Below are 25,501 nucleotides of genomic sequence, written 5' to 3' on the forward strand. Positions count from 1 at the left end.
TTACTCCTTCCAGCCACACTTTCAACTCATAAATATCTTTTTTTCAACTTAACTTCTAAAATTACTTTTGTTCAATTATCAATCAATTCATGTCAAAACACTTACTTATTAAGTTTAACTTCTATGTATTAATAAGTTAAAATATTTCTTATATTATAAGATTATCTAAAAGATAATTACATCAGGGGCGGATCCACGTTATGGTCAGGGGTGTCATTCGACACCCCTTCGTTCGAAAATTTTAGTATATATATATATATATATATGTATGTATATGTATAGTATGTAACAACGTATATATATTAAACAGGTGATACCACTGAGCATAGTCAGCAGCCTTGTTTGCTGGTCTAGGGCCCTGCTAGTTGCATTGAAGTCCTGAGTTTGATTCCCAGTAGCAGATTTGATTTTTTTTTAATTTAAGAGCATCACTATTTTATCTGCTAAAATGGACAGGTTGTGACTATTTGCTGCTATTAATTTAAAGTTTTTTTTAATCTATTAATTTCTAATTAAATATTTTCTTATGACAGCCACTGTTTTTCTTTGTTAATTTAGTTCCATGAATTTGTTTGAGGTTTATTAAATTAATATTTTAATTTAATGTCTGCAATCATGATTAAAAGTTTTCTAATTTTAAGGGACTTGATGAGACAAAGAAGCATGAAACTCGTCTTCTTGTGTTATGGCTTGTAAAATTTAATTTACTTTTATCAATTTCTTCTGCTATAGTTGAGAGAGCTTTCTCGGCCATGATGTTGATTAAAACTGATTTATCTAATCGAATGATGATGAACTTTTGAGTGGTTATTTGATATTTTATATAGAAAGAAAAGAGTTTAGTCTATTTCTTATGATCAAACTATTGGAATACAACATTTCAAAATATATAAACTTGCCGAAGAGGGTTGTTTCAATTTATGTGAGTGTGTGAGCATATATATAGTAAGATTCACTGTATCGGATAGAGATACAGCTAGTCCGGCTCAAACGTATATTAACTTCTTTAAATGTCGACACGGCTTACAAAAGATCCTGCGTACGCCACTGAACTACACATAACTTCAGGTTATAATAAGTGAAACTAATTATCTGAAAAATTATAAAGACAGCCTGCTACAATATATTGAAATTGTACACATAGTTTAAAAATTATTGACACTGTTAATTTATTATACCTACATAAATTATATTCCGTAGCTTTATTCCATGCATAAATTCTGCATGTAACCAGTCACAAAAGTCCGATATGAAGTGACACAATCTTACCTTTGTTATCCAATGTTTACAAGGATACTTGTCTAACTAATATTCGCTCTGTCTAAAAAAGAATAAAATGTTTTGAATTACACTATTTAATGTTAATTCGATCTCAATTTGAGTATTGATTTTTTAATTTGTTTGATTAAAGCTACGCATACATTATAATTATAGTCAAAGAAAAACCGTTCTATTGTAAACTTTAAAACAGTGTCATATAAAATGAATCGGAGAGATAAATAAATAAGCTCTTAAAATAGAGTTTTCTAAAGTTTTTTAATATTTTTATAATCTATTTAATACCAAATGCAGTTTCAACTGGATTTAATCTGCACTACGTAAATAGTTCCTTCATTAAGGGAAAATAATTTTTAAAAGTCCATTTCAAAGAATACGCGGATCATCTTATCCCATGTTTCAAATTAAGACACTTCTTCTCCTTTAAGATTAGTCAATTGATATGATCATTTTCATACGTGTAATACATTATAAAAAGCAAATAATTTGTTTTAGATAAGTTAGTCTCCTGTTACGCCTATCTATAAAAAGCATTAGAGAAGTTGGAAGATGATTAAAATTGTGACATCTATTATTTTACCACTTCTTTAATCAACATCCACCTCCGTTGGTCTGGAGTGGAGGGTTTGGGGGTGGTAGGTAGATAGTATTTGATATTTGTATGATTGGGTATTAAATTTAAGAAAAAAATTAGCAGTGTTAAAATTTGTGATCTAAAATAAGTTTTAGATATTTATACGATCATAAATTATCTCATTAACCGAAGTGGAAAACCCGCAATACGAGAGCAAAAACCTTCTGTGTGTAAGAAGAAAAGCAACATCGAGTTAGGTAGGATGTAGATCGAGCGCAATAAGCTACAGGAGTGATTATTTCGCTTTGAAAGGAAAAAATCATGTCAAATAAGGTCGATCCGAGCTCTTTGCCTCTCGACGATGAAGCTTATCCTCCATAGTCTCACTAGCCGACCTTGCCTCCTGATAAAATGAGAATTTTAAATCTAAACTATTTCTAAATATAAAATGATGATATTCGTTTTGTAACAGACTTGAGAAAACTTAAGACGGATAAATTAGGACGGAGAAAGTAAGAGGGAAGGATGTTAAGTTGTTAACATATTTATGATTGCATGTAACACTGTTTAGCAAGGGAAGGGCTTCTTTGAGTTATCTTTGAGTGCCACTTTAGTGTAAAGTTGGTGCATGAAAAGCAATTCATATATTAGTATAAGAGAATTTTATGTAAGCAATGTCGATTACAATGCCATTTTGTTCGACCCGTGAAAGCAGTCACTAGTGCTTTTGTTAGGATAGGTTGTTTGCATCACACCTCTTGGAATGAACTCTTCCCCGAACCCTGCTAACGAGGAATGTTTTATGGACCGGACTGCTTTTTTTAGCTTATAAACGGATTTGAGTTTTTATATCGAACTTTTAACCACCGAACTTATCCAAACTTTTTTAGTTTGTATTGTAATTTCCTAAATCCCAAAATCAAAAAGTTAAATCAAAGTTTTCATATTCAATTTGAACTGCTCGAACACCCACCCTAGCTCTAAGTTGGAAGAAAGCAAAGACAGTGATTTGGCAAAAAAAATAAAAAAATTTGGACATGGAGGAGACCACCTTAACCTAAGCAAATGACTTTAATACTACATTCATATGATAAAAAAGGGCCTACCATATATTTGTGGCAACTTTAAATCAATATTTTGGACCCAAAAAGAATCAATATTACCTTTATTGTTCAGTAGGGTCATAAATTGACTTTCCATCTCAAGAGTGAAACAGTAAGGTAGGCCAAAAGATAAAGATATGAAACTTTGAACTACTTCGGAGGCAATTATCTATTCAAGAGCTCAACTCACCACTTTTAATTACACAATGAGTACCTCTTTTTTCAGGTGAATGTGAATTGCTCCTCTAGTTTTTCATTTATTACATTATACTAACTTTTACATGAATTTTCACATAGGGTAGTTCATAATGGCTTCCTTATCATCTTCAAAAGCCAGTTTGCATAGTAATCTGTTTTTACTTTTCAAAAAAATTATGACAAAAAGAAGAATACATTCTATTTCTCAAGAAATATAGCATGCAATTATCCAATTCTTGAAACATTCTCGAATGAAGGATGGTATGGACCTCCTTGTAATGTACTTGATCTCCGAGAAAGTCTGACAACGCTTCAAATTTATCTTGAAAAAGAACTTTTCTTGATCACTTCACCTTTTGAACCTGTTTCATGCCACCCGTGTCCACGTTTACCTGGTCGGCCGGAAGGACCTTTGGCCTGAGCTAGGGAGTGTCGCTTTTATTTAAAATTCTGTAATAAGGCCTGAAGACCTCCAGTTGGATAAATTTTCATTCTTTTCACTTTGAATTCCTATCTATATGACCTTTTTAATTGAAATGTTCTTTCTTTATTGTGAAATTCTTAATGATAAACTACCAAAAACAAAAAGTAGGAGAAACAAAGAAAGATTTCTTAATATCATTTCTTAAAGGAAATTTAGAAGTATTATGTCTAAAGGACAAGTCGAGAGCAAATATGATTCATAATGTCACGGGCTTAAATTCAATATCTTCTGATGACTGTTAATCTAGTCAGATCTTTCCATCTTTTCTTATTATTTAGTTATTAACTCTCTAAAAGGAATAAGAAAAAGATACATCATTGATCCCTTTTGTCCATCTATTCATCTAAAGAGCAGACAAGATAAGATTACTAGAGAGTAATAGATGGTTGTAGATTCTCAATTTTTTTTTGTTTTGGGAATGATCCAAACACATAAGCAATCTAAAATTCAAATGTTGATATGTCAAGAGTTCATAAAAATCTTTGCTTTTTCTTTTTTGTTTGTTCTTTCTCAAAAAACACTGAATGCTTTGTTAAAGATGATAATTCCCTGTTTGGAAAACATCCAATTCTAAAACCATTGGCGCTTAAAGAAACTTTTGCTTCAAACTGCAGTCTCTTCTATAAGAATTTCTTTTCATTGTACACTTTTATTTTCCTATCTCTTTTCCATTACTCCATTTGTAGCATTTGCACATCCAAACAGATCTTTGTAACTAGACATGCAGAATAGTTCTTCCTTTTGCAGAGACTTGGTGAATCTTTTAGTGAGACATTTTTTAAAAGTATCAATTGTTAAGAAAATCGCTTTAATGTTTGATTGATTCATGTATTAAGAAAGTATTATTAACACAATTATTATTATTATTATTATTATTATCATTATTATTATTATTATTATTATTATTATGGGATAAGGGAAATCCAAATGAATAGTAATGACCAGAAAATCATTGAAATTTAAACCCATGAAACTAAAATTTGAATTATATCCTCTTGGGCAACTAATTTATACCTACAAAACCTATCAGAGGCAGAGCTACAGTTCTAGTTATAGGTTTGGCGAAATCCAATAACTTTGGCCATAATCATATACTTGTATTAGAAATTTACTTGTATAAATAAATTATCAGAACTTGACAAGTTGCCTTTTCTAGAATTCAAAACTCATAAACTCAACATTCTAGATCCGTGCCTCACTCAAACTATTAGTAAGCTAATGAATATCCCTGCAAAAATTATTAGCTAAGTATTTTTATAGGAACATATTTTTGTTGTTGAGAGTAGCTAGGAAAGGTAAAAATGTCATTTGGGTGTCAGTAGAAGCATTAATGAGATATCTCTTAAAGTATTTAATCTCATATCAAACAAAGTTGATGAAGTACTTTACAACTATTATTATAACAAGAAATTAAAGTTTCCCCTGCTTCTGAATTTCAAATCACAACCCAATTGTCCCAACTTCAAAAGGTAGAGGGGGACATAGAGATAACAATAAAAAATAAATGAATTACTCCTATTGTGCTAGGTAAAGTATGATTTTGACCCTTTCTTTTTTCCTTTTTCTGTTTTACTTTAGTCCCTATCTGTCAATGATAGAAAAAGAAGAGAAAGCACAAAAGTAAGAAAAAAGTCAGATAAATGCAAGAAAAAGCTAAGACAAGTAGGTTAAATTGTTACATATATAAGAAGTTTTTTATACCCTAAAGTTAGCTAATTCACATAATTAGGCTTAAAGGTAAGATTAGGTCTTAAGTATACGCATGAAGTTGTGATATTTACGGGTAGTTAATGTATAAGGAAATAACAAACCTAAAAGTTGCTTGCACTAATTTATTTAGAATATTTGACAATTGAAAATTGCTTAATTACAAGAAAAAGTAGGTTCAAATTAGTCAGGTTAATCTAAAGTTATTCATTTTGTGCAACAAGAGATTCAAGAAAACAACGCGTAACAACAAAGTGAAATAGACGTAGGTGTGAAAGAAAAAATTAATTTCGCCGCTTCTCCACTAGAAACACTCCCCACCTTCAATGGCCAGTGGATGGAAGGCTTGAGAGAAAAGTAAATCATTCAACTACGTCTCAATTCGAACTTAATAGAGATGGACTATATAACTTTTATGTGTCAATTGACCATTATGTTTAATATTTGAAAGGTTTCTCAGAATTTGACTATTAGTCGCCGATCTACTGCAACAATTCTCTTTTATTTGGGATTGGGAGCAATTATACTTTTGCACATAAACTTAAAAAGTAAGATCCATAAGAAGATTCTTCTACCCTAAAAGTTACCTAACTCACATAATTAAGCTTAAAAAGTAAGATTAGGTCTAAGTATACCCATGAATTGTGATATTTATAGGTAGTCAAACTCTAGATTTGGAAATAACAAACCTAAAAGTTGTTGCACTAATTTATTAAAAAACTTTTGGAACGCTGAAAGTAGGCTCAAATTGAAAAAAAAAAAAAAAAAAACAGTGTGTAAAAATAAAATTAAATAGATATAGGTTCGAAAAATGAAATCATTTGCGTTGATTCTCCATTAGAAACACTCTCCATCTTCAATGGTCCAATAGGAAGGTTCAAGAAAAAAGTCAATCATTCAACTATATCCTAATTCTAAATTAATTGAGATTGACTATATGAATTCCCCGTTTTCATTATGTTTGCTATTTGATATGCATGTCAGAATTGGAGTATTATTTATGTTATCCGCCAACCTACTGCAACACTCCTCCTTTATTAACGTAAATCCTGAGAGAAAACATAACCTTTTTACTTGTCGTAGAAGATCATTTCATTTTTAGATATCCCAACTCTTAAAGCTCCACCTTACTTCACTCATTCAACATTTGATCTACAAAAATATTACAAAAACATCAGCCATATATCCAAACACTAAAAAATGATTTAAAAAAGTAATGTTGCAAGTTAAAACATTTCCCTTGAAAACCTTTTCTTATTCAAACCAACGCAATCTTATCTGCAGAGATTATCTTACAGTTCCATCTTACTATTTTAGATGCTCTTAACACCACCCCCCCCCCCCCCCCCCCCGCACCCCACACACCCCAAGACTGTCATTTGTGTTCTTTTGCTCTTTTTGGTCCATCTTCTTTTTCTCTTTTTTCCCTTTTCAGCCAGAAACATCTAATGATGTGTCATTCTTAGAAACACAACTTCTTCACACACTATTGATATCAAACTATATCAAATACTCCCTCAGTTTAAAAATATTTGTCTGGTTTTGACTTGACACGAAGTTTAAAAAAGTAAAAATGACTTTTAAATCGTGTGGTCTTAAATTAAAAATATGTAAAAAATCCCAAAATACCTTTTAGTCTTATGATCTTAAACATGCCATTTGAAAAATCGGAATTAAATAATTGCCAAAAAAAAGAGACATTCTTTTTCAAATGAATTAAAAAGGAAAGTAAGACAAATATTTTGAAACGGAAGGAGTAACTCAATAAAAGGATACATATGGATAAAGTATCAGTAATTGACAAAAATGTACGTAGAACACGTATGTCATGTATTAATAGATATTTGATGCAAACATCTTATGCACATTAATGTTTTCCTATTTTTAGTAGGCGTTTGACCATGAAAACCAATTATTTTACTCTTTATTTGGAATTTTGGAGTTGGAGTTGAAGATGAGAGTTGTATTTGATTATAGTTGTTGCAAAAAATATTTGGTTGTTTGAATATAAAAAATGCGGGGAGAAAAAAAACGCGAAAATAGGGTTTGAGGTGTTTTTCAAATTTCAAATACAGCATTAAGTTGAGAAAAGGACCAAAATCATCCATAATGTTTGGGTTTGGATCAAAATCATACATATTCTTTCACATGGAGCACTAATAGTACATTATGTTTGCATAAGTGGTGCACTTTTAGTCACAATCCCAAATAAATTTAACGGAAAAGAACAAAAATGCCCCTGAACTTTTAGAAAAGGTATAAAAATACCCTTTATTCATCTATTTTGCTAAAACTACCCCTCAATTCAACTTTTTGGCTCATTTATTCCCCTTGACTAACGGACAACACTAATTTTTTTTTTTTAAAAAAAAATAAATTGCACATGACATTTTATTACTGAAAAATTGATTTATTATTTTAAAAAGAAATCTAAAAAACCGTTATTTGTAGAATAAGGAAAAATAATTTTTCAACATCCATTTCTTTAAAAAACAAATGTAGTAAGCCTTATATATATATATATAAAAAAAAAAAACAGAATTGGATTTTCATTAAAACATGTGGAATTGTTTTAAGTTTGGAAAACTTTTTAACGGGTGGAAACCCCATTTTTTTTTAGAAAATTCAATTTTTAAATCTGAAAAACTGATTGTTTTTTTAAGTAAAATGTGCAAAACTAATACTCCATAATTTTCTTCTAGATTTAAAAAAAGATAGTTTTCTTGTTTTTTTTTTAAACACAGTTTTTCCATAAAAAAAATAATTTTTTCAGATTTTTATAAAAATCCAATTTTTCACATTTTGAAAAGAAAAAAAATTAGTGTTGTCCGTCAGTCAAGGTTTTACTCGTTAAAAAAAAGTTTTTTAAATTTAAAAAAAATCCAAATTTTCAGATTTCTTTTTAAAAGAATAAATCAATTTTTCAGTAATAAAATGTCATGTGCAATTTAATTTTTTTTTTTTTAAAAAATTAGTGTTGTCCGTTAGTCAAGGGGAATAAATGAGCCAAAAAGTTGAATTGAGGGGTAGTTTTAGCAAAATAGATGAATAAAGGGTATTTTTATACCTTTTCTAAAAGTTCAGGGGCATTTTTGTTCTTTTCCGTTAAATTTATTTGGGATTGTGACTAAAAGTGCACCACTTATGCAAACATAATGTACTATTAGTGCTCCATGTAAAAGAATATGTATGATTTTGATCCAAACCCAAACATTATGGATGATTTTGGTCCTTTTCTCGCATTAAGTTATATTTGAAATTTTCATTGCCAATTGCTGATTTTCAAATAAAATGAAGATTTTCTGGAAAAAAAGTGAAACTCTCATGGCCAAACGGGTCCTTAGTTCCTTCATTTGCCCCTCAATGGACATAGGTCCGCTTGATTGTCATTTTTATTGAGATCTTAACATTTTTAGCAGGCCAGCTTAAGAAATTTCACCCGCCTAACCATAATAAGTCGTTACCCTTGATAGCGTATGCTCAGTGTATATTATCTAGACACTAATTAAACATAGGTTATACCTAATAATACATTGATCGTAATAACATACTGGCTAAAATTTGTAAAAAAATAAAAATAACTAAGGTGCTTTTTGTTGAGGGCTTTATTGGAGTTGTGTAGTGCAAAAATCCATTTTTAATTTGTTGCTTTTCCCCTTTTTCCCACAAACTAGATACAAAATATGGTATGGCAAAATTTTCAATAAGCAAGTGAATACCCGATAGCATTGATTAAATAGGTCATGGGAGAGACTTTTCATCTTTACAACTCAATTAAAATCAACCTTTCCCTACTTTATTTTGGGCCTAATTCTGTTGAAAAGCACAAGATTTTCCAAAGACGAAAGAATGAAAGCAAAGTGTAACAGCCATCAAGCACCTTAAATGAATACATTTTTTTTTGAGAAGGTAACATTTTTTTTTTAAATGAATACATTGTCAAACAATCTACATAATTGAGGTAATGGACATTCCTATCAAAGAAAATAAAGATCAGAATACCAACTTTAATAGTCATTAACTCAACCGTGAGTCATACTAAAGGATGCGGGGACAAAGAAACCACAAAAAATGTGAAACCCCCCCCCCCCCCACCCCCAACCCTCGTTCCCCTCTTTTTTATAACGTGATGTCCTAGTCATCTTACATGTACTTCGACTATTCCATCCTAGCTCCCACCAATACAAATACCAGACAAGCTTTGCCTACCAAGGCGCAGATGGGAAGAAATCACCTAAATTTAGCACAAAGCGTAGTAAAACCAACACCATGTGCATCTGCAGGTAACAATCATATCCAGATTCCTATTTTTCTAAGAGTGAGATTGTAAGGCATGACCTTTACATGAAGTGATGTCCTTGTGATTCTTGGAGGATCTTATTTTTCTTTCACAACTAGGATGTTTTAAAATCATCATTGTAAGACATAAATATTCGCTATTGCAATTTAAGTGATCAAGTTTCATCTTTGTTTGAGGCAATATATTGACTTCCTTCAACTAACAACATAACCAGAAACGCAAACAATACAAGAATCCGTGATTAATCTGGATTATGCAATAGAAGAAAGTGACTAAATTACTCAACATATCAGACTTCTTTTCACTTGAAATTGTTACAGCATCTCAAATTATATGAGAGGTCATGAACATAATGTGTCATTGCATTTGAGGTAAGCTCTCAAAGAATAGAAGATTGCCTCAAAACTGCCAGCACTAACATCGATAACAGATGTCTAGTAATTGTTTGCCGAAGGCTCGTTCCTTGTTTTTCACATTGAGAAAACAGATCTAAAGGACCATTTTTATCTCCTTTGATAAATGGCTACTCAAGATAATTGTTTAAAGAGATAGATAATTTACCTCTCCAGAAGCATCACCAGTTCACAATGAGGAGAATGTGGAAAAAGATCTACAGCCATGGCTTTGACAGGTTGAAACGGCTCTGAAGTGGGCATTGATTTGGTTCTATGTCGTGCGAGACCAGCGCTGCTCATCTTTCTCCATCTTGGGTTGTTTCTGTTATTCCCCTTCTCAGTTTCATCTGGAGAAGGCGTGCAGAGCTCAATAGCATTTGCAACTAAACTTTCAGGTTTACAGGAAATGTAACTGAAAAAAGCAGATCAACATGAACAAAAGTTAGACTATAAACAATACTGGAAAATGTCTGAGCAGAGAAGGAGAAAATGGAGAAGGAATAAGTTGATGCATCAAAGGAGCTTACACAAGCCTCCTTAGACGTGAATTGGTCCTCAAAAGTTTGATAACCTACAAGCATAGAGAACAAAAATTAGCACAAAGTAGCTCATTTTAAGCACCAACACTTAAAAATGGAGATTACATATTGTAAATATCAATCCCGATTGGTCACATAAAACTGGGATTATATCAAAGTCCAGATGAAATCTTCATCCCCTATATGAGATGCAAAAGCATATAGCCTGGGGACTGGTGACCAGCATCATAAGAAAGTAAACTTTTCTAGTTCACATAGATACGAAGTGTTCAACAGATGGAACAAGCTTCTTTCTTTTCTATAATCGCACCCAAGGGTGTGCCCTACTGGTCAATGAAATGGGAGGAGAACGAGGTCTCAAGTTCAAATCCCAGTAGAGAGAAAAACACTGTGTGATTTCTTCCCATCTGTCTAAAATAAAACACCAAAATTTTGGCACCTATCTAGAACTTAGTGCATACACTTAAATTCCAAAGTACACTCCACTGCAGGACACTTTTAGCAACTAGAAGCCTAGGAAATGTTACCAAATTTCTACGGTGTTATCCGAAAAATAGAGGTCTAGAATAACATTATATTAAACTCGTCTAACAGAGTGACTCCTAAATAGAATGCAGATCTTCTCAATGGTCAGAAGGAAGATTTCCCAAAACAAGCTGCATGTCCAGCTTTACAATAAGGCTAACAGAGCAATTAGACATTAGAGAGCAGGAGAGCACTTGAGCACAACGTACTAGTACTAGTACAGATAACAACCAAGGATGAAAGCAGAGAAACCACTTACAGTGGGATGAAGTCCACCACGTGGAGGATCTACAATTGCAACAACATTCTTGAAATGTTGCACTGGAGTGGTCAAATTCTCTGATGAACAACTCTTCTTAAGTGGGGTTTCTGATCCTGTAATGCCACCTGCTGAAGATTCTGACAAGCTTTTACTATTGGTACACTCAAGGCCTACTGCTCCCTCAGGTTCCGCTGTGCTATCCGTAGAATCAATATTCTCAATAGGTGTAGTATCTGTTTCCGATGCATTAACTATAGAATCAGTCTTCTCTGTGGAAGTAGTATTTTCTTCGTCGTTCTTTTCTTTTGTATCTGGAATTTCATCTACTTTTGGAGGTGAAGCAAGATACTCTTTCAGTACAGATCCCATGACATCCTCTGCCTGCAATCTCATAATGCAAATTCTGGAATTAAAACATGTAGCACGGATTCTGATACAAAAGATAACCTTGCTACAGTACAGAAAAAGGGAAGGGCAGATAAACATGGTCATTGCTTCCAAAGAAATCTAAGCTAGAGCTCCCGAATAAAGCTCACTAAATGCAGATTGTTCTCAAAAATAAGCTAGCTCTCCAACCCAAGTTCAGACATACTTCAGAATGTGTTATAGGCGGATCCATCAGGCTTTTACACTTAGTTCCCCAACATAGAAGCTAGAACTTACATTTTGTAACACAAAATGCACCACCTAATGCCATTTCTGATGATGCTCTTAGCTGTAAGTGGTACTTTAAATGTAGGAACCACATAACTTACTCAACCTTATTCAAAAAGCTGTTTAAATTACTAAACATATAGGGGAGAATACATAAGATCCCCCTAAAATAGTCCCTCATTTTAATAAAGATACTTAAACTTTGAGTGGACTTGTTAAAAATGAACCCATACCATCCTGAAACGAAACAACCGGATTTCTTGCACATTGTGTGTACACGCTACCACATGTCAAAAAGAACTTTTTATCCCTCCTACGAGAGGAGGAGGAGGAGGAATTAGGAGTTGGATTGGTGGGTGTTGCCGGTGCAGGACTGGTGGTAGGATAGGTGGAGGTGGTGGAGGAGATGGTTCATGGAACAAGACAAAAGAAAGAAAGAGAAAAAAAAAAGTGCGAAAAAGACTACAAAAGAAATGCTAAATTACACTGATTTTGGGGATTTTCACGTCCTTCAATGGGCGAAATACCACAAATGCCACATGGGCTAAAAAGGGGGAATTAATACTACTCTGAACAACTATAGGGGCGTCATGGGAAAATCCAGATCAAACTCTAACTTATCTTACTTAACCTTTGGTTAATTTACTTTGCCCAAGAGAAGGAAAATTTCCGAACCCTTAGTCATAGGACCCCCACAAAGTTTAAGTGTCTTTTTAAAAATCAGAGACTAGTTTAACGGTGTCTTTATGTATTCCCCCCAAAAATAAATCATCACTGCATAGTTTCATAGCCATGACCAAAAGGAAGTAATTAAAATGTGAATGAAATCAATTGGTAGTGACTAGTTTATAGACCAAGTATGACAAGCCAGTGGGCAGACCGACATTACATAAGGGAAGGGTGGAGAAATAGTAAGAAAAATAGTCCAATCTGACCTTTCCACAAATAAATCTACAGTTCTTTATCCCATTGATTTCAGCATTTCTTTGAGCATCAGAAACAGCAGAAGCATTCATTTCAATGCCAACAACCTGAAGAAATTGATGGTTAGAAGAAGCTTCTTATCATCTAAGACATTCAAACATATTCAAAGTGCATGTAGATTTCAGTTCCGTTGTTACAAGATGTTAGTAAGATGCAGTTCTTTTAAATAACAACTAAAATACTAAGGCAGTAACAGGAAATGAGGTAGCATTATAGATTTTCTATTACCGTATGATCCCCTCCAAATATTCTCTATGCCCCAAAATTTAACCTACTCTCCTCCTTAGTTGAGCCAAATGCTTGATCACTTAGCCAAATGCTTGATCACTTTCTTCAACTGGAAATTTTCTACTTCCAGCAGTTAAACAAATATATCCATCCAAATTTACTGGATGTCCCAAATGAACTCAAACAAATGTAAACTGATACTAACTTATATTTCTAAAATTTGAACCGACATATTTGTATTTAACCAAATCCATTTTTTTATTGTAAACTATTACTCCTCCACTCCCAAATTGGATTGATATCCAGTTTTCCATTTTGGAATCCCAAAATTCGCCTTCCGTAAAATCTTTAGAGTGTTAAGACCAATTTTTTTCTCTATTTAATTTTCCAGAAAGTAAAAGAAAATATATGATCCCAATATGTACCTCCAAAGGTAGGGGTAAGGTCTACGTACACACTACCCTTCCCAGACCCCACTCGTGGGATTACACTAGGTATGTGCTCAGCAGAGATGGAGATAATAAACAGCAAACTTTTTATTTAAAGAAAGTATTTTTACAGGCAGAGAGAAGGGGGTCCGTAAAAACCTGCCTTCTTTCTTCACAAAATGATCCTTTTATAATGGATCAAAATGAAAACTGACAAAATAAAACGGCCGACAAGTAGCCAACAAGATAAAAAGCAAAAGCTCTTATCTTTGAAAAACAAACGTGACTAAAGACTAAAAGGAAAAGCAAAGTTGGAAAAAGACGATTACAATAATATATACTCCCTCAGTTTCAATTTATGTGAACCCATTTGATTGGGCACGACCATTTAAGAAAGATGAAAGACTTTTGAAACTTGTGGTTCAAAATAAGTCTTGAATATTTGTGTGGTTGTACATCATTCATAAAGTGAATTTGTTTCCAAATTAGGAAAGAGGTTATTCATTTTGGCACGAACGAAAAAGGAAATAGGTTCACATAAATTGAAACAGAGGGAGTATGAAACAAAAGACTTTATTTAAAGTCTCTGCTTTATAAAAGCAAATATCTTTTCCACTTTATTGTGGGCCCTGCACCTGCATCACTACATCTTTGTTTTTCCCTTATCTTTTGCGGAGGTGGAAGATGCTTCCTGTTGGCTTTTGAATTGGGCCATGAATTGTGTAAAATCATCCTTATTATTATCAGGATCTTGAGATTCACATGCTAGACACGTCTGTGCTTCATTTGCATAATTTTCCTAATATGGATTACAAGGTCAAGGTTGCAGCAGATATTAATAAAATTGATGAATATTGTGCTGATAAGCCTATGCAAAGGATGTATTACTATCCTAGACCTACTCCTCGAGATGTCTTGTTAGATGAACATGAGCATATTATTACCAATAGTTATAGTGGTAAAGAGATCTATGAATGGAACATAGAGTTATAGTGAAAGACAGATTTATTGTACCATTCATAGAATGTTGATGTATAATACGATAGGGTTAATAAAAATAATGAGCGAACTATTGCAGATATGATCATTGCTGGTTTTACTGGCCAATTAAAAGGTTGGTGGGATAATTATTTAACCCAAGAACATCGTGGTAAAACGAGAGCAAGGAACTTCTCAAGAACCAGTTATAGTTCCAAATGTTGTTTATTCATTGGTTATTAATATTATAAAGCATTTTTCAGGAAGATGGTCGGATAATAATGAAACCATTAGGACCATGCTTCAGAATTTAAGATGCAAAGCCTTACCTCATTTAGGTGGTATAAGGATGTATTTCTTTGTCGGGTTATGGAATTACCTAAGTGCAATGACACTCATTGAAAATCCAAATTTATAGATGGATTACCCGCCCTCTTTGCAAAAAGAGTTAGAAAAGCTCTTAGAAACGGAGAAGCTAGCATCAATTATGATAGCTACACTTATGGTAAGTTAATAGGAACATGTATGCAGGAAGGTTTAGCCTTATGCAATGAGATTAAGCTAAATTGGCAGATTAAGAGACATAGTCTGAAGGAAAGACAACAATTAGGAGAATTCTGTGGACAATTTGGTATGAATATCCACAAACCAAAGCGCCTCTGATATTTCTATGGCATCAGTTGGTAATACCACAGATAATGAAAATGATGATGCAGATGATGATGCAAATGAAGCACAGACGTGTCTAGCAAGTAAATCTAAAGATCCTGATAATAATGAGGATTTTACACAATTCATGGCCCAATTCAAAAGCCAACAGGAAGTCCTCCACCCCCGCAAAAGACGAGAAAAACAAAGATGAAGTGATGCAGGTGCAGGCCCCACAATAAAGTGGAAAAGATATTTGCTTTTATAAAGCAGAGAGTTTAAATAAAGTCTTTTGTTTCATATATATTATTGTAATCTTCTTTTTCTTCTTTTTCCAACTTTTGTTTTTCCTTTTAGACTTTAGTCTTTAGTCACGTTTGTTTTTCAAAGATAAGCGCTTTTGCTTTTTATCTTGTTGGCCACTTGTCGGCCGTTTTATTTTGTCAGTTTTTATTTTGATCCATTATAAAAGGATCATTTTGTGAAGAAAGAAGGTAAGTTTTTACAGACCCCCTTCTCTCTGCTTGTAAAAACACTCTCTTTAAATAAAAAGTTTGTTATTTATTATCTCCATCTCTGCTGAGCACAATTTTCACTTCTAGGTAATTTTCTTTTATTTTATTTTGATTTAAATTTTAATCTACATATTAATATTTAGCCTAAATGACAGGCTAAAAGCCTTGTGTTGAACTATATCACACTAGACTACTAGGTATTATGGTGAAAATGCTCAACAGAGGTGGCGTTAGGGCTGTTTTTGGACTTGTTCTGAGTTGGACAACCTCTTTGCCAGGGTTATAACCTAGTAAAAGTCCCTCTGCAGTATCATCTCACCGTGCGATCCGTGTCGATTAGCTGAAAGTCATAGCATCAGCACACTAGATCTAGGCTAATTAGATCAAATTCTTCATGTCATTCTTATATTTCACCAGTCAATTATATTGTCAAATCTCCATCTAGACTTTAGTCTTTAGTCACGTTTGTTTTTCAAAGATAAGAGCTTTTGCTTTTTATCTTTTTGACCACTTGTCGGCCGTTTTATTTTGTCAATTTTCATTTTGATCCATTATAAAAGGATCATTTTGTGAAGAACGAAGATAAGTTTTTACAGACCCCTTCTCTCTGCTTGTAAAAATACTCTCTTTAAATAGAAAGTTTGTTGTTTATTATCTCCATCTCTGCTGAGCACAACTTTCATTTCTAGGTAATTTTCTTTTATTTTATTTTGATTTAAATTTTAATCTACATATTCATATTTAGCCTAAATGACAGGCTAAAAAAGCCTTGTGTTGAACTATATCACACTAGACTACTAGGTATTATGGTGAAACTGTTTTAATTAGCCAGGATTCACCAAAGATGGCACTGAGGTCATGCAGAGAATAACCCAGGTGGACTGTTCAAATTCAAGCAGTGGTCCTGTTTTGTGTCAAAACTATGACATTCAATTGGGGACAGCAAATGAATTTCAAATACTTATTTGCCTAACTAAGCATAATAATTTACTGGAATTGCTCTTTAACTCTTGAGAGTAATCAAAGTAGGATACTTCTTTTTTCGGTAAAAGGTAATATTATATGTATATAATAACTCAGCAAAAAGGAGATGCTGGGCAGTTATAAAAAAAAGAAAAAAAAAAGGTACCATTACAGATAAAGCAGGACACTTATCAAACACGGGTAACAGTAGATATAGTGCGTGGGCAAAAATTTAACATCATAACACAAAATAAATTCAACAAGAAAATTAAGATTTCATGGTGTGGTGAGCATTACCATACCAACTCGATTTGCCAGAGTAAGACCAATTGTTCCAGTTCCACAGCAAACGTCAAAAAGCAAGGTATCAGGACCCAAGCCGGCCCAGTCCCCTGCAAGGGAGTACAACTTCTCTGCAGCAAGGGAGTTTACCTGAGCCAATTAAAGAACTTAGGGGTGTACTAGGTAGAATAATGCTGATACTATGTTTGGTAACAAATCTCACCTGTGTACAACAAATACCAGTATTACTTATACATAGTAAATCATGGCATTAACAATACCAGAACTATTCTTATAATTACACACCCTATGTAGTAATTATGCAATGCATGTTAGTTTTGATAGAACAAACCAAATAGACGATAAAAAAAATGCCAGCATTACTAATCCCAGTTTTTTTTTTTTTGATAAGATACTAATCCCAGCATAACTTGTCTTCCCCAAATCGACCGCTTAAAGACTTGCAACTTAGGGAGAGAGAGAAGGCCAGGGGAGGAGAACAGGATCAGCTTAGGACAGAAAGAAATAAGTAATGATCTCACCTGAAAGAAGGCCGTGGGAGAAATACAAAACTTAAGTCCATTTATAAAATCATGAATTTTTGGTTCAGCAACTGCATTATCTGCATGCTGTTCAGAATCACTTTCCCCTCTGGGAAATGGAAGCACGCGCAGCGGAGCATCTGCCGGTGCTACATTTGATACACCAGTGTGATCCTGCATTTAAAAGTTACAACATCAAGGTTGATTGCCAATGGCAGATCATGTACATATATTATATATATAACTCACTATTATGAAAAGCATCTTGAAAAGGTCAAAAACAAGAAAATTAGTTTGAGGCAAGGGAACAAGTATAAATAAAGATTTAAAAAAAGGCTAATAAGTTACAAAAATGATAGCTTTTATTATTCCCAAGATCTATGGCTTATTTCCGCTTTCGACCAAGTTGCTTTGGTTATATAATAGTGAGCACTAAGTGCCAGATTATTAGAATTAACCAAAAGCTTCACCCCCACTGTCACCATAGATTGAGAAACGCCTACAAAAATTGAAAGCACGAGGGGGTGTACAATAATAAAGAAAGAAAATTGTATGCAAACTACCTGAACTACCAGGACAGTAAGAGGTAATGTTGGTGATGCACTAGAAGCTCCCATAGCAAACGCTTTGGCTAAACCTTGAAGTTCATCATTAACTAGTGCATCTTCAAACGCCAAAGTGGAAACCTAAGCAATCAAGGAGTAAGAATAATGAAAAGGAAAACAACATTATCGTTGCTCTAAGGCTCCCCCCTTCAGAAAATGGTAGATATGTAGGAACAAAACAAAGATTAAGTTAACTAGATAAACCTGAACAATGAGCATAACCTCTGAAATATTTGCGTTGGGATTTTCAACCTCTACATTTTTACCAGGCATGCGACCTTCTCGAACCTAGATGAAGATTTTACCAAAAGAAACAGTCAGTTGGCCCAGCATCCCAACACCCCACCCCACCCCCACCCCCCAAATAAAAGAAAGAAAAATACTTAATCTGCTCAGCCTCACCAACAATGCGAGAAAAGGACAAAAATGGTCCCTTAACTATGATAGTAGGTTCAAAATAGTCCCTTAACTATGCACTTAACGGTTTTAGTCCTTTAAGTGTGTTACAAGTTAACAAAAATGGTCCCTTAACTATGAGAGTAGGTTCAAAATAGTCCTTTAACTATGCACTTAACGGTTTTGGTCCTTTAAGTTTGCCATAAGTTGACAGTTTTAGTCTCGACAAAATATTCATCGAACTCTATTTGTTAGATTTGACGAGAACTATGAAAAAAAGGGCGGAAACGACTAACGTCCTACAGACCAACGAAAGTCCATCGGTTATTTTTGAGGAAAAATGCGCGGAAACTATTTTCAAAAAAAAAAAGAATCACTACACTGGAAGTATTTAGTTTTCTCTGGTTTTCAATAAAAACGAATCTAGTGTATTTTACTTAGCGAATGGACTCCCTCGATTTTAATCGACAGAATCCGTCGGTCTTTGTGCCCCGAGACACTATTTTTTGACATTATCAAGTCTGTAGGTTTTTCCTCAGCTTTTTCCTATAACCGACTAACGTCCGTCGGTTTTGTCCCGAGTTATTTGACCGATCTAGAGTTCTCACTAATTTTTTCCTTTTTTTCATAGTTCTCGTCAAATCTAACAAATAGAGTTCGATGAATATTTTGTCAAGACTAAAACTGTCAACTTATGGCAAACTTAAAGGACCAAAACCGTTAAGTGCATAGTTAAGGGACTATTTTGAACCTACTCTCATAGTTAAGGGACCGTTTTTGTTAACTTGTAACAAACTTAAAGGACTAAAACCGTTAAGTGCATAGTTAAGGGACTATTTTGAACCTACTATCATAGTTAAGGGATCATTTTTGTCCTTTTCTCCCAACAATGCACATGGATAGGAGAAGCTGAACAAACTATTAGGTAATAGAAAGCATCGGACATACAGTAAGTTGACGCCAAAATCCGGTATTATTCAATCTGTTCCAAATAGGTAGAGTTGACTGTGGTAAAAATTCTTGGAAGATAGCAGCATATTTACAAGCAACTCTAGAAACATTTGGGCAGTCAACAGGTTCCTCAACAGCTGTCACGCCCTCCCTGGTACAAAGATAATTTCTGTTAAATGAACTACAAAAACAAAAAACAACAACTAGATCTTGGAAAACTGCAGTCGCTTTAATACCTGAAATTTCCAAGCTGAAATCCCACAGTTGGCTTTCCTAGTACAGAGTTTCCCACAGAAAACTCACACTTGTTTCGATATCCATCGATAAGTGGCGATTCGATTATGCCCTCCAGTTTGCATGGAAGACCACCTGATCAAAGAAATGATTGGCCTAACGGTTATATCAGTTTTTATTTATCAATTGATACTAGGTTTTGGGCATGCGCTTTGTGCGTCTAACCCATGTCAATGAGTAAACAATTTTAAAAACTCATATATCTTATTAAACGATGTGTTTGAGTTAGACGCAAAAGTATCTATTGTCATTTCTGTCTTTGCCACTAGTTACCGAAGTTATAAGATTATCTTCTTTCTTTTGAGATTAGTTAGCATAATATACTATAAATAAATTAAATGATAAGCTTGACAAATAGTCTATTAATCTCCGCTAGAATTAGATTACGAGAACTTGATGTGCTATTGTTGAGATTTTTATTTTTTTTTGATGAAGTATTGTTAAGATATTTGAACTCGATGTTTTTAATGATGATAGGTAATGGGATATAGATATCATGTTATAATATCATATACTCTTTTCAAGTAAGATACACCTTATATTTATATAAAACAATAGTAAGTTATTAAAATATATGTTTCATATAAATATTATACTTAATCACATATTTTACATAGGTATTGAATAAAGCTTATTTAATTGAACGACACCTAACAAATTATTGGAATTCAAACTGTTATAATAAATGGATCTAAAACATAATACTAAACCTAGAATTTCATTTTTTTTCCGCATATTGCAAATGTTGTTTCTATTATTCATCATTGATATATACGAACTATACATTTAATCAAAAAATTTGAATGATGCATCCATCTATTACCAGAGATAAATTTACAAATGTAAAGGTTATAGATATAAGCATGAATGATGAATTCTTTCCCATTTTCATATAATTTAAATTCCTAAAAAAAACTTTATATAGGTTACATGTGAATGGGTCCCACTTTATCTTTTGTTAGTATTAGAGTAGTGTTACACTCATCACCTACCATCAGAATACAGGTCAAATTGAAATATCTGAAGAATTACACATCAAGTTCAAATAATCTAATTCAAGAGAATATTAATAGACTACTATTTCAACTTTATCATTTAATTTATTTATGTTTAGCATGTTATGCTAATTAACCCCAATATGAAAGAAGATAATGGTGTAACTTTGATAATTAGAAGCAGAGATAGAAATCACAATACTACACTTTCTCCTTTAACTTTATTTTATAACTCCAATATATCATTCAATAATATATACAGAATGATTTTTTAAATTTTGTATACTCATTGATATGGGTTACACGCGCAATGCACGTGCTAAGAAACTAGTATAGTTTAAATCTTAGTGGAGAGGACCGAACTAGTTTTCTATTAACTACAAACATATATAGTCATAGAGCAACAATGCAGTCGATGCAATTCAAGAAATGATTAACGCGTACCTATTTCCCTAGATTTGAGAATCCATTCTGGAAGTGAAACACCAGGAGGACAAGCTTTACGTGCATTTCGAGTCTATGCATATAGAAGATAGAAAAGTGGTCAAAAGTCTATTTTTTGCAATCCCTGAGAAACTGGTAAGTGATTTATATCAATATGGAATAGAGGGGATAAGATATCCTAACAAGTCTTTTGAGAATTTGTGTCAAAGAACTCTTCTTCTGCTCCAGTTGATCAGCATATGTCATTTTAGCAAGAGAAGTCACCACATCACGAACACACCTACCCTTCAAAACTGAATTACTGTCCTCATCATCAGCTTCATCTGCATCCAAACCGTCTCCAGCCTGGGTTTGCTTTTCACCTTGTTGATTGGTCGGTGCCGAATTACATTTTCTCTCAAATGACCGCGGAATAACATCTCCAACTTTTAAATTCTTGTTGCCAACAAGCTTTCCATCCAACTCCTGCCCAGTTTAAGTTTGACAAATGAAGTTTCTGATAATAGCAGAACTACATGTCACTCTAATCAAATTTAGACAACAAAGGAATACCTTCAGAGCAGTCTTCACTTGTTCTGCATTTTCAAAAGTAACAAATCCTACAGCCATGCCTTTCTTCTTTTTTGCTGATTTAAAAGTAACACCCTGAAATTTAAGGAGTCAATCCCAATTAACAGATCATCATGTTATAAAAAGATCTATTAAGAACAGAATGACAATACATAAAAAATGTGAAAAGTATGGATTATGTGCTTTGAGAAGCTGAATCGTGATTTCCAGGAGAGCAGACTTGTCCAGCCATAAAGCAAGCATCCGTACTTCTACAGATGCTAGCAATGTTACTGTTAGTAGTTACAAAATTGACCCTCTTTAAGGCAACAACGAATTCTAGCATTGCCATGGATGGAAGGAATTGAGGGAAGGAACATAAGGACCTTCATCACCAATTTATGTTAAGCATATACCAACATACATGTAGCCATTTTCACTTGCATCACTCCATTGAAAAATGGGGGGAAGATTTAACATAGGGTTCCAGAAAGCATGACCAACATTAAGGCCTGATTTACGTGCTTATTTGCAGTTGTACACTATTTTGTAACCAATCATACAACAAGAAGAAAAGGCTGCGAAAAGCTAAGAATGTTCTCCATAATCTTACAAAAGATGGAACTGTTGTTATTTCATTTGACCAGAGTATTCCCAAAGAAGAAAGGTTTGCAGAAAATAAAAATTGTTCCTTTGGTGATAAAGAGACCAAATCATTGAAGTTGCACTGTGCTTACAGAGTACTCATATTTCCAACAACTAATCTTCTGGCTGATAACCCCTTAATCATATTCACCACACAAAAAAAATGTAACGCTATAACATCCATAGATGTCTAATTAACAAAACCGACCCGACTTGACAAAGTTCACACACAATCAGTGTTATCAAAAGCAACAACAACATACCCAGTGAAATCCCACAGTGTGGGGTCTGGGGAAGTGTTATCAAAAGCAAAAAAAGCAAAAAAGCTCTATGATCCACTGGGGCTTTAAGAGCAAATAAAGAGTGGACTTTAATTAAAAAAGACGCAAATGGAGAAAAATACAAATATATATATGTGGGTGTGTGTGTGTTTAGTCCAAGACTAATACGTATAAGCATGAATAGCAAATATATGGACAAAGAAATTGACAAAAAAAATTACGAGAAAGTGAAATATTTAATTGTTTAATGTCATCTCTTCAGGAAACACTCATTGGCAAGGAAAAGTATGTCTTAGAACCTTGGTAGCGATATTGAAGCGCACATTAAGTGAGGCAAAGAGCTCAACATATTTTGAGCCTCGCTTCAGGGCTTAAGTAAAGCACCTTTGACAACATTAAATACAATGTGAAGTTAGCTTGATTAGTGAGAGCTAAACTTATTTTTTGAGAGGAATTAGTGAGAGCTAGCTAAACCACAAGGCAATTATCTTATTGTAGCTTAATTGACTCTGATTTTGGTTTTCCACTACTTAAAACTGTAAACCCCAAATACACCACGATAAAAATGTTCAGAAAACAAACACCAAAGCAATTAGACATGTCTGTTTAACTTCTAGAAAGATTCAAAAAAGCAAGAATCTTACATGTTATTAAGAAAACACCTTAAATTATACAAACCCCACTTCATAGAAAGATTCACCAAGCATTTCGACAACCCAGTACATTCCACGTCATCATCTAACGCATCCATCATCATGACGTCATTACACTTCTCTTCTTTCTTTTTTTTTCTTTTTTTGATGACATGGGAACCCGCAGCCGCTACCCTTCGGGTGCGCACAGGGTAAACCCAACACTTCTCTTCTTTCTTATTATCCTCTTCCTTTTCCACGTCATTATCCTCCTTAGCCATTTTTTTGGCTCCGTCCGGACCCAAAGCTCCGATTCAACATTATTATACACTTTTATACAAGGTTGATACCTTATGTATAATGCTTTTCCCAAATATAATGTTGAATAATATTGTATAAAGTGAAAATATGGCTATGTGACGTAATATTTTATGTTGGGCTGTATATTTTTTGAAAATTTCCCCATTCATCATTGCAGCTTAATTAACTCTATTTTTGGTTTACCACTATTTCAATACACCATGATATAAATGTTGACAAAATAAATACCAAAGCAATTAGACATGCATGTTTTAATTACAAAGAGCAAGAATCTTACATTGTCTTTAAGGAAACACCTTAAATTATCCGAACTCCACTTCATAGGTAAATTCACCAAGCACTTAGACAACCGATTACATTCCACGTCATCATCACCTAAAGCATCCGTCATCATGACGTCATTACATTTCTCTTCTTTTTTATTATTATTATTATCCTCTTCATTATCCTTCTTAGCCATTTTTTTGGCCCGTTCAGAAGTCGGGTCCCATGTATTGTCGGGTCGGATTCGGAGCTCCGATTCACCATGTGCGTAACGACAGGTTTCTCCATGGCTACATGAATTATCGTTTCTACGAAAGTAAGAACAAAGTGTTGTTTTCCATAATGGATTTTGTTCTTGCTTTTGCTCTGTTTCTGCTTCGATTTCTTCTCGCTTTCGTTTCGATGAATCCTGGCCGTTCAATTCAGGTGAATGGGGCTTTTCCGATGAACCCTGGCCGTTGATTTCGGGTTTTAGTGTATCGGCCAGTGATTTGGGATGTTCTGATGAATCCTGGTCGTTGATTTCGGGGGTTAGGGTTTCAGGCGATTGGGGCTTTTCCGATGAATCTTGGCCGTTGATTTCAGGGTTTAGGATTTCTGTTGACATTTTGGTTTTTATTTTTTTTGCTGTTTGACGGCGGTGCGGTTTTAGCAATACCAGTTCGGTTCAGTGTGATGGACTGATGATGTTGTGTGACAAAATAACTTCCCACACTACATTATGGGGGACGAGGGTGCTTGGGCGGGGGGGGGGGGGGTTGTCTTGAATTTTATTTGCTTAACAAAAATTTTGGAAAATGATAGTATTTGTTACTCGGCATAAGTTCTAATTTTAATTTGCGCGTAAGTTGGTTATAATTAAAGAAGTTGACATATTTTATATGGCTAATTTAACTATCTAAAGACGTTTGAGGACATAATGTGTCTAATATGAATTTTATCATGCGTTCAAATGTTCAACTGAAACAAATCGTAATTCTAATGCTTTAAATGCAATTTAGTGATAAATTTAAAAAGTTGTTGATATATTAAGTCCATTAGGCTTAACAGGCAGATCACCGCTACGTGCATCAATGTGGATTTCTTATGGCGTGAGATGATGATGCGTTTCTCTCTCTTTTTTGATAACTAGATCCTTTTCTACTCAATCTTACATGTCGAATACTGAGGATGCCTCAAGAACTAAGTGGTCGTTTGGTGCATGGCCAAAATTATGCCGGGACTAATTTATTTCATATTTTGAGACTATTTTATATCATTTTCTAGATGGTATAAAATAGTCCCAGAATAAGTGGTATAAGAAGGTATATCTCAGCTTATACCATGGGATGCATTTTATAATTTGTTTGGTACAAGGTATAAATTTATTCATCTACCAAACATGGTACAAAAAATTAATGCTGGATATCCAGCTTATACCTTCTACCAAACGACCTCTAAGGAGTTTAACCAGGCGCTGAGAAAATTGTTGGATAATTTAAGAGACCTTCTTGTTGCTAGTGATCGATCCATAAGGAAAATATGCTAGTGGTAATGT

The 25,501-nt window shown here is 33.8% G+C and overlaps 1 protein-coding gene across 1 annotated transcript; it reads right to left on the reverse strand.

The window, feature by feature from the left end:
- Positions 1-9,903: 9,903 nt before the first annotated feature.
- Positions 9,904-24,667, reverse strand: LOC132600428 (zinc finger CCCH domain-containing protein 24). The gene is made up of 14 exons (XM_060313592.1): positions 23,978-24,667; positions 21,825-21,917; positions 21,456-21,737; positions 21,273-21,345; positions 19,776-19,908; positions 19,537-19,690; positions 18,397-18,480; positions 18,151-18,273; positions 17,588-17,761; positions 17,061-17,195; positions 12,955-13,050; positions 11,363-11,746; positions 10,567-10,610; positions 9,904-10,451 (listed from the first exon to the last, which is right to left on the reverse strand). The coding sequence occupies exons 1-14, from the start codon at positions 24,569-24,571 to the stop codon at positions 10,202-10,204; spliced, it is 2,619 nt and encodes an 872-aa protein (XP_060169575.1). The 5' UTR covers positions 24,572-24,667; the 3' UTR covers positions 9,904-10,201.
- Between the last annotated feature and the right edge of the window lie 834 nt (positions 24,668-25,501).

The sequence above is a fragment of the Lycium barbarum genome, chromosome 6, assembly GCF_019175385.1.
Source record: "Lycium barbarum isolate Lr01 chromosome 6, ASM1917538v2, whole genome shotgun sequence".
Taxonomy (NCBI): domain Eukaryota; kingdom Viridiplantae; phylum Streptophyta; class Magnoliopsida; order Solanales; family Solanaceae; genus Lycium; species Lycium barbarum.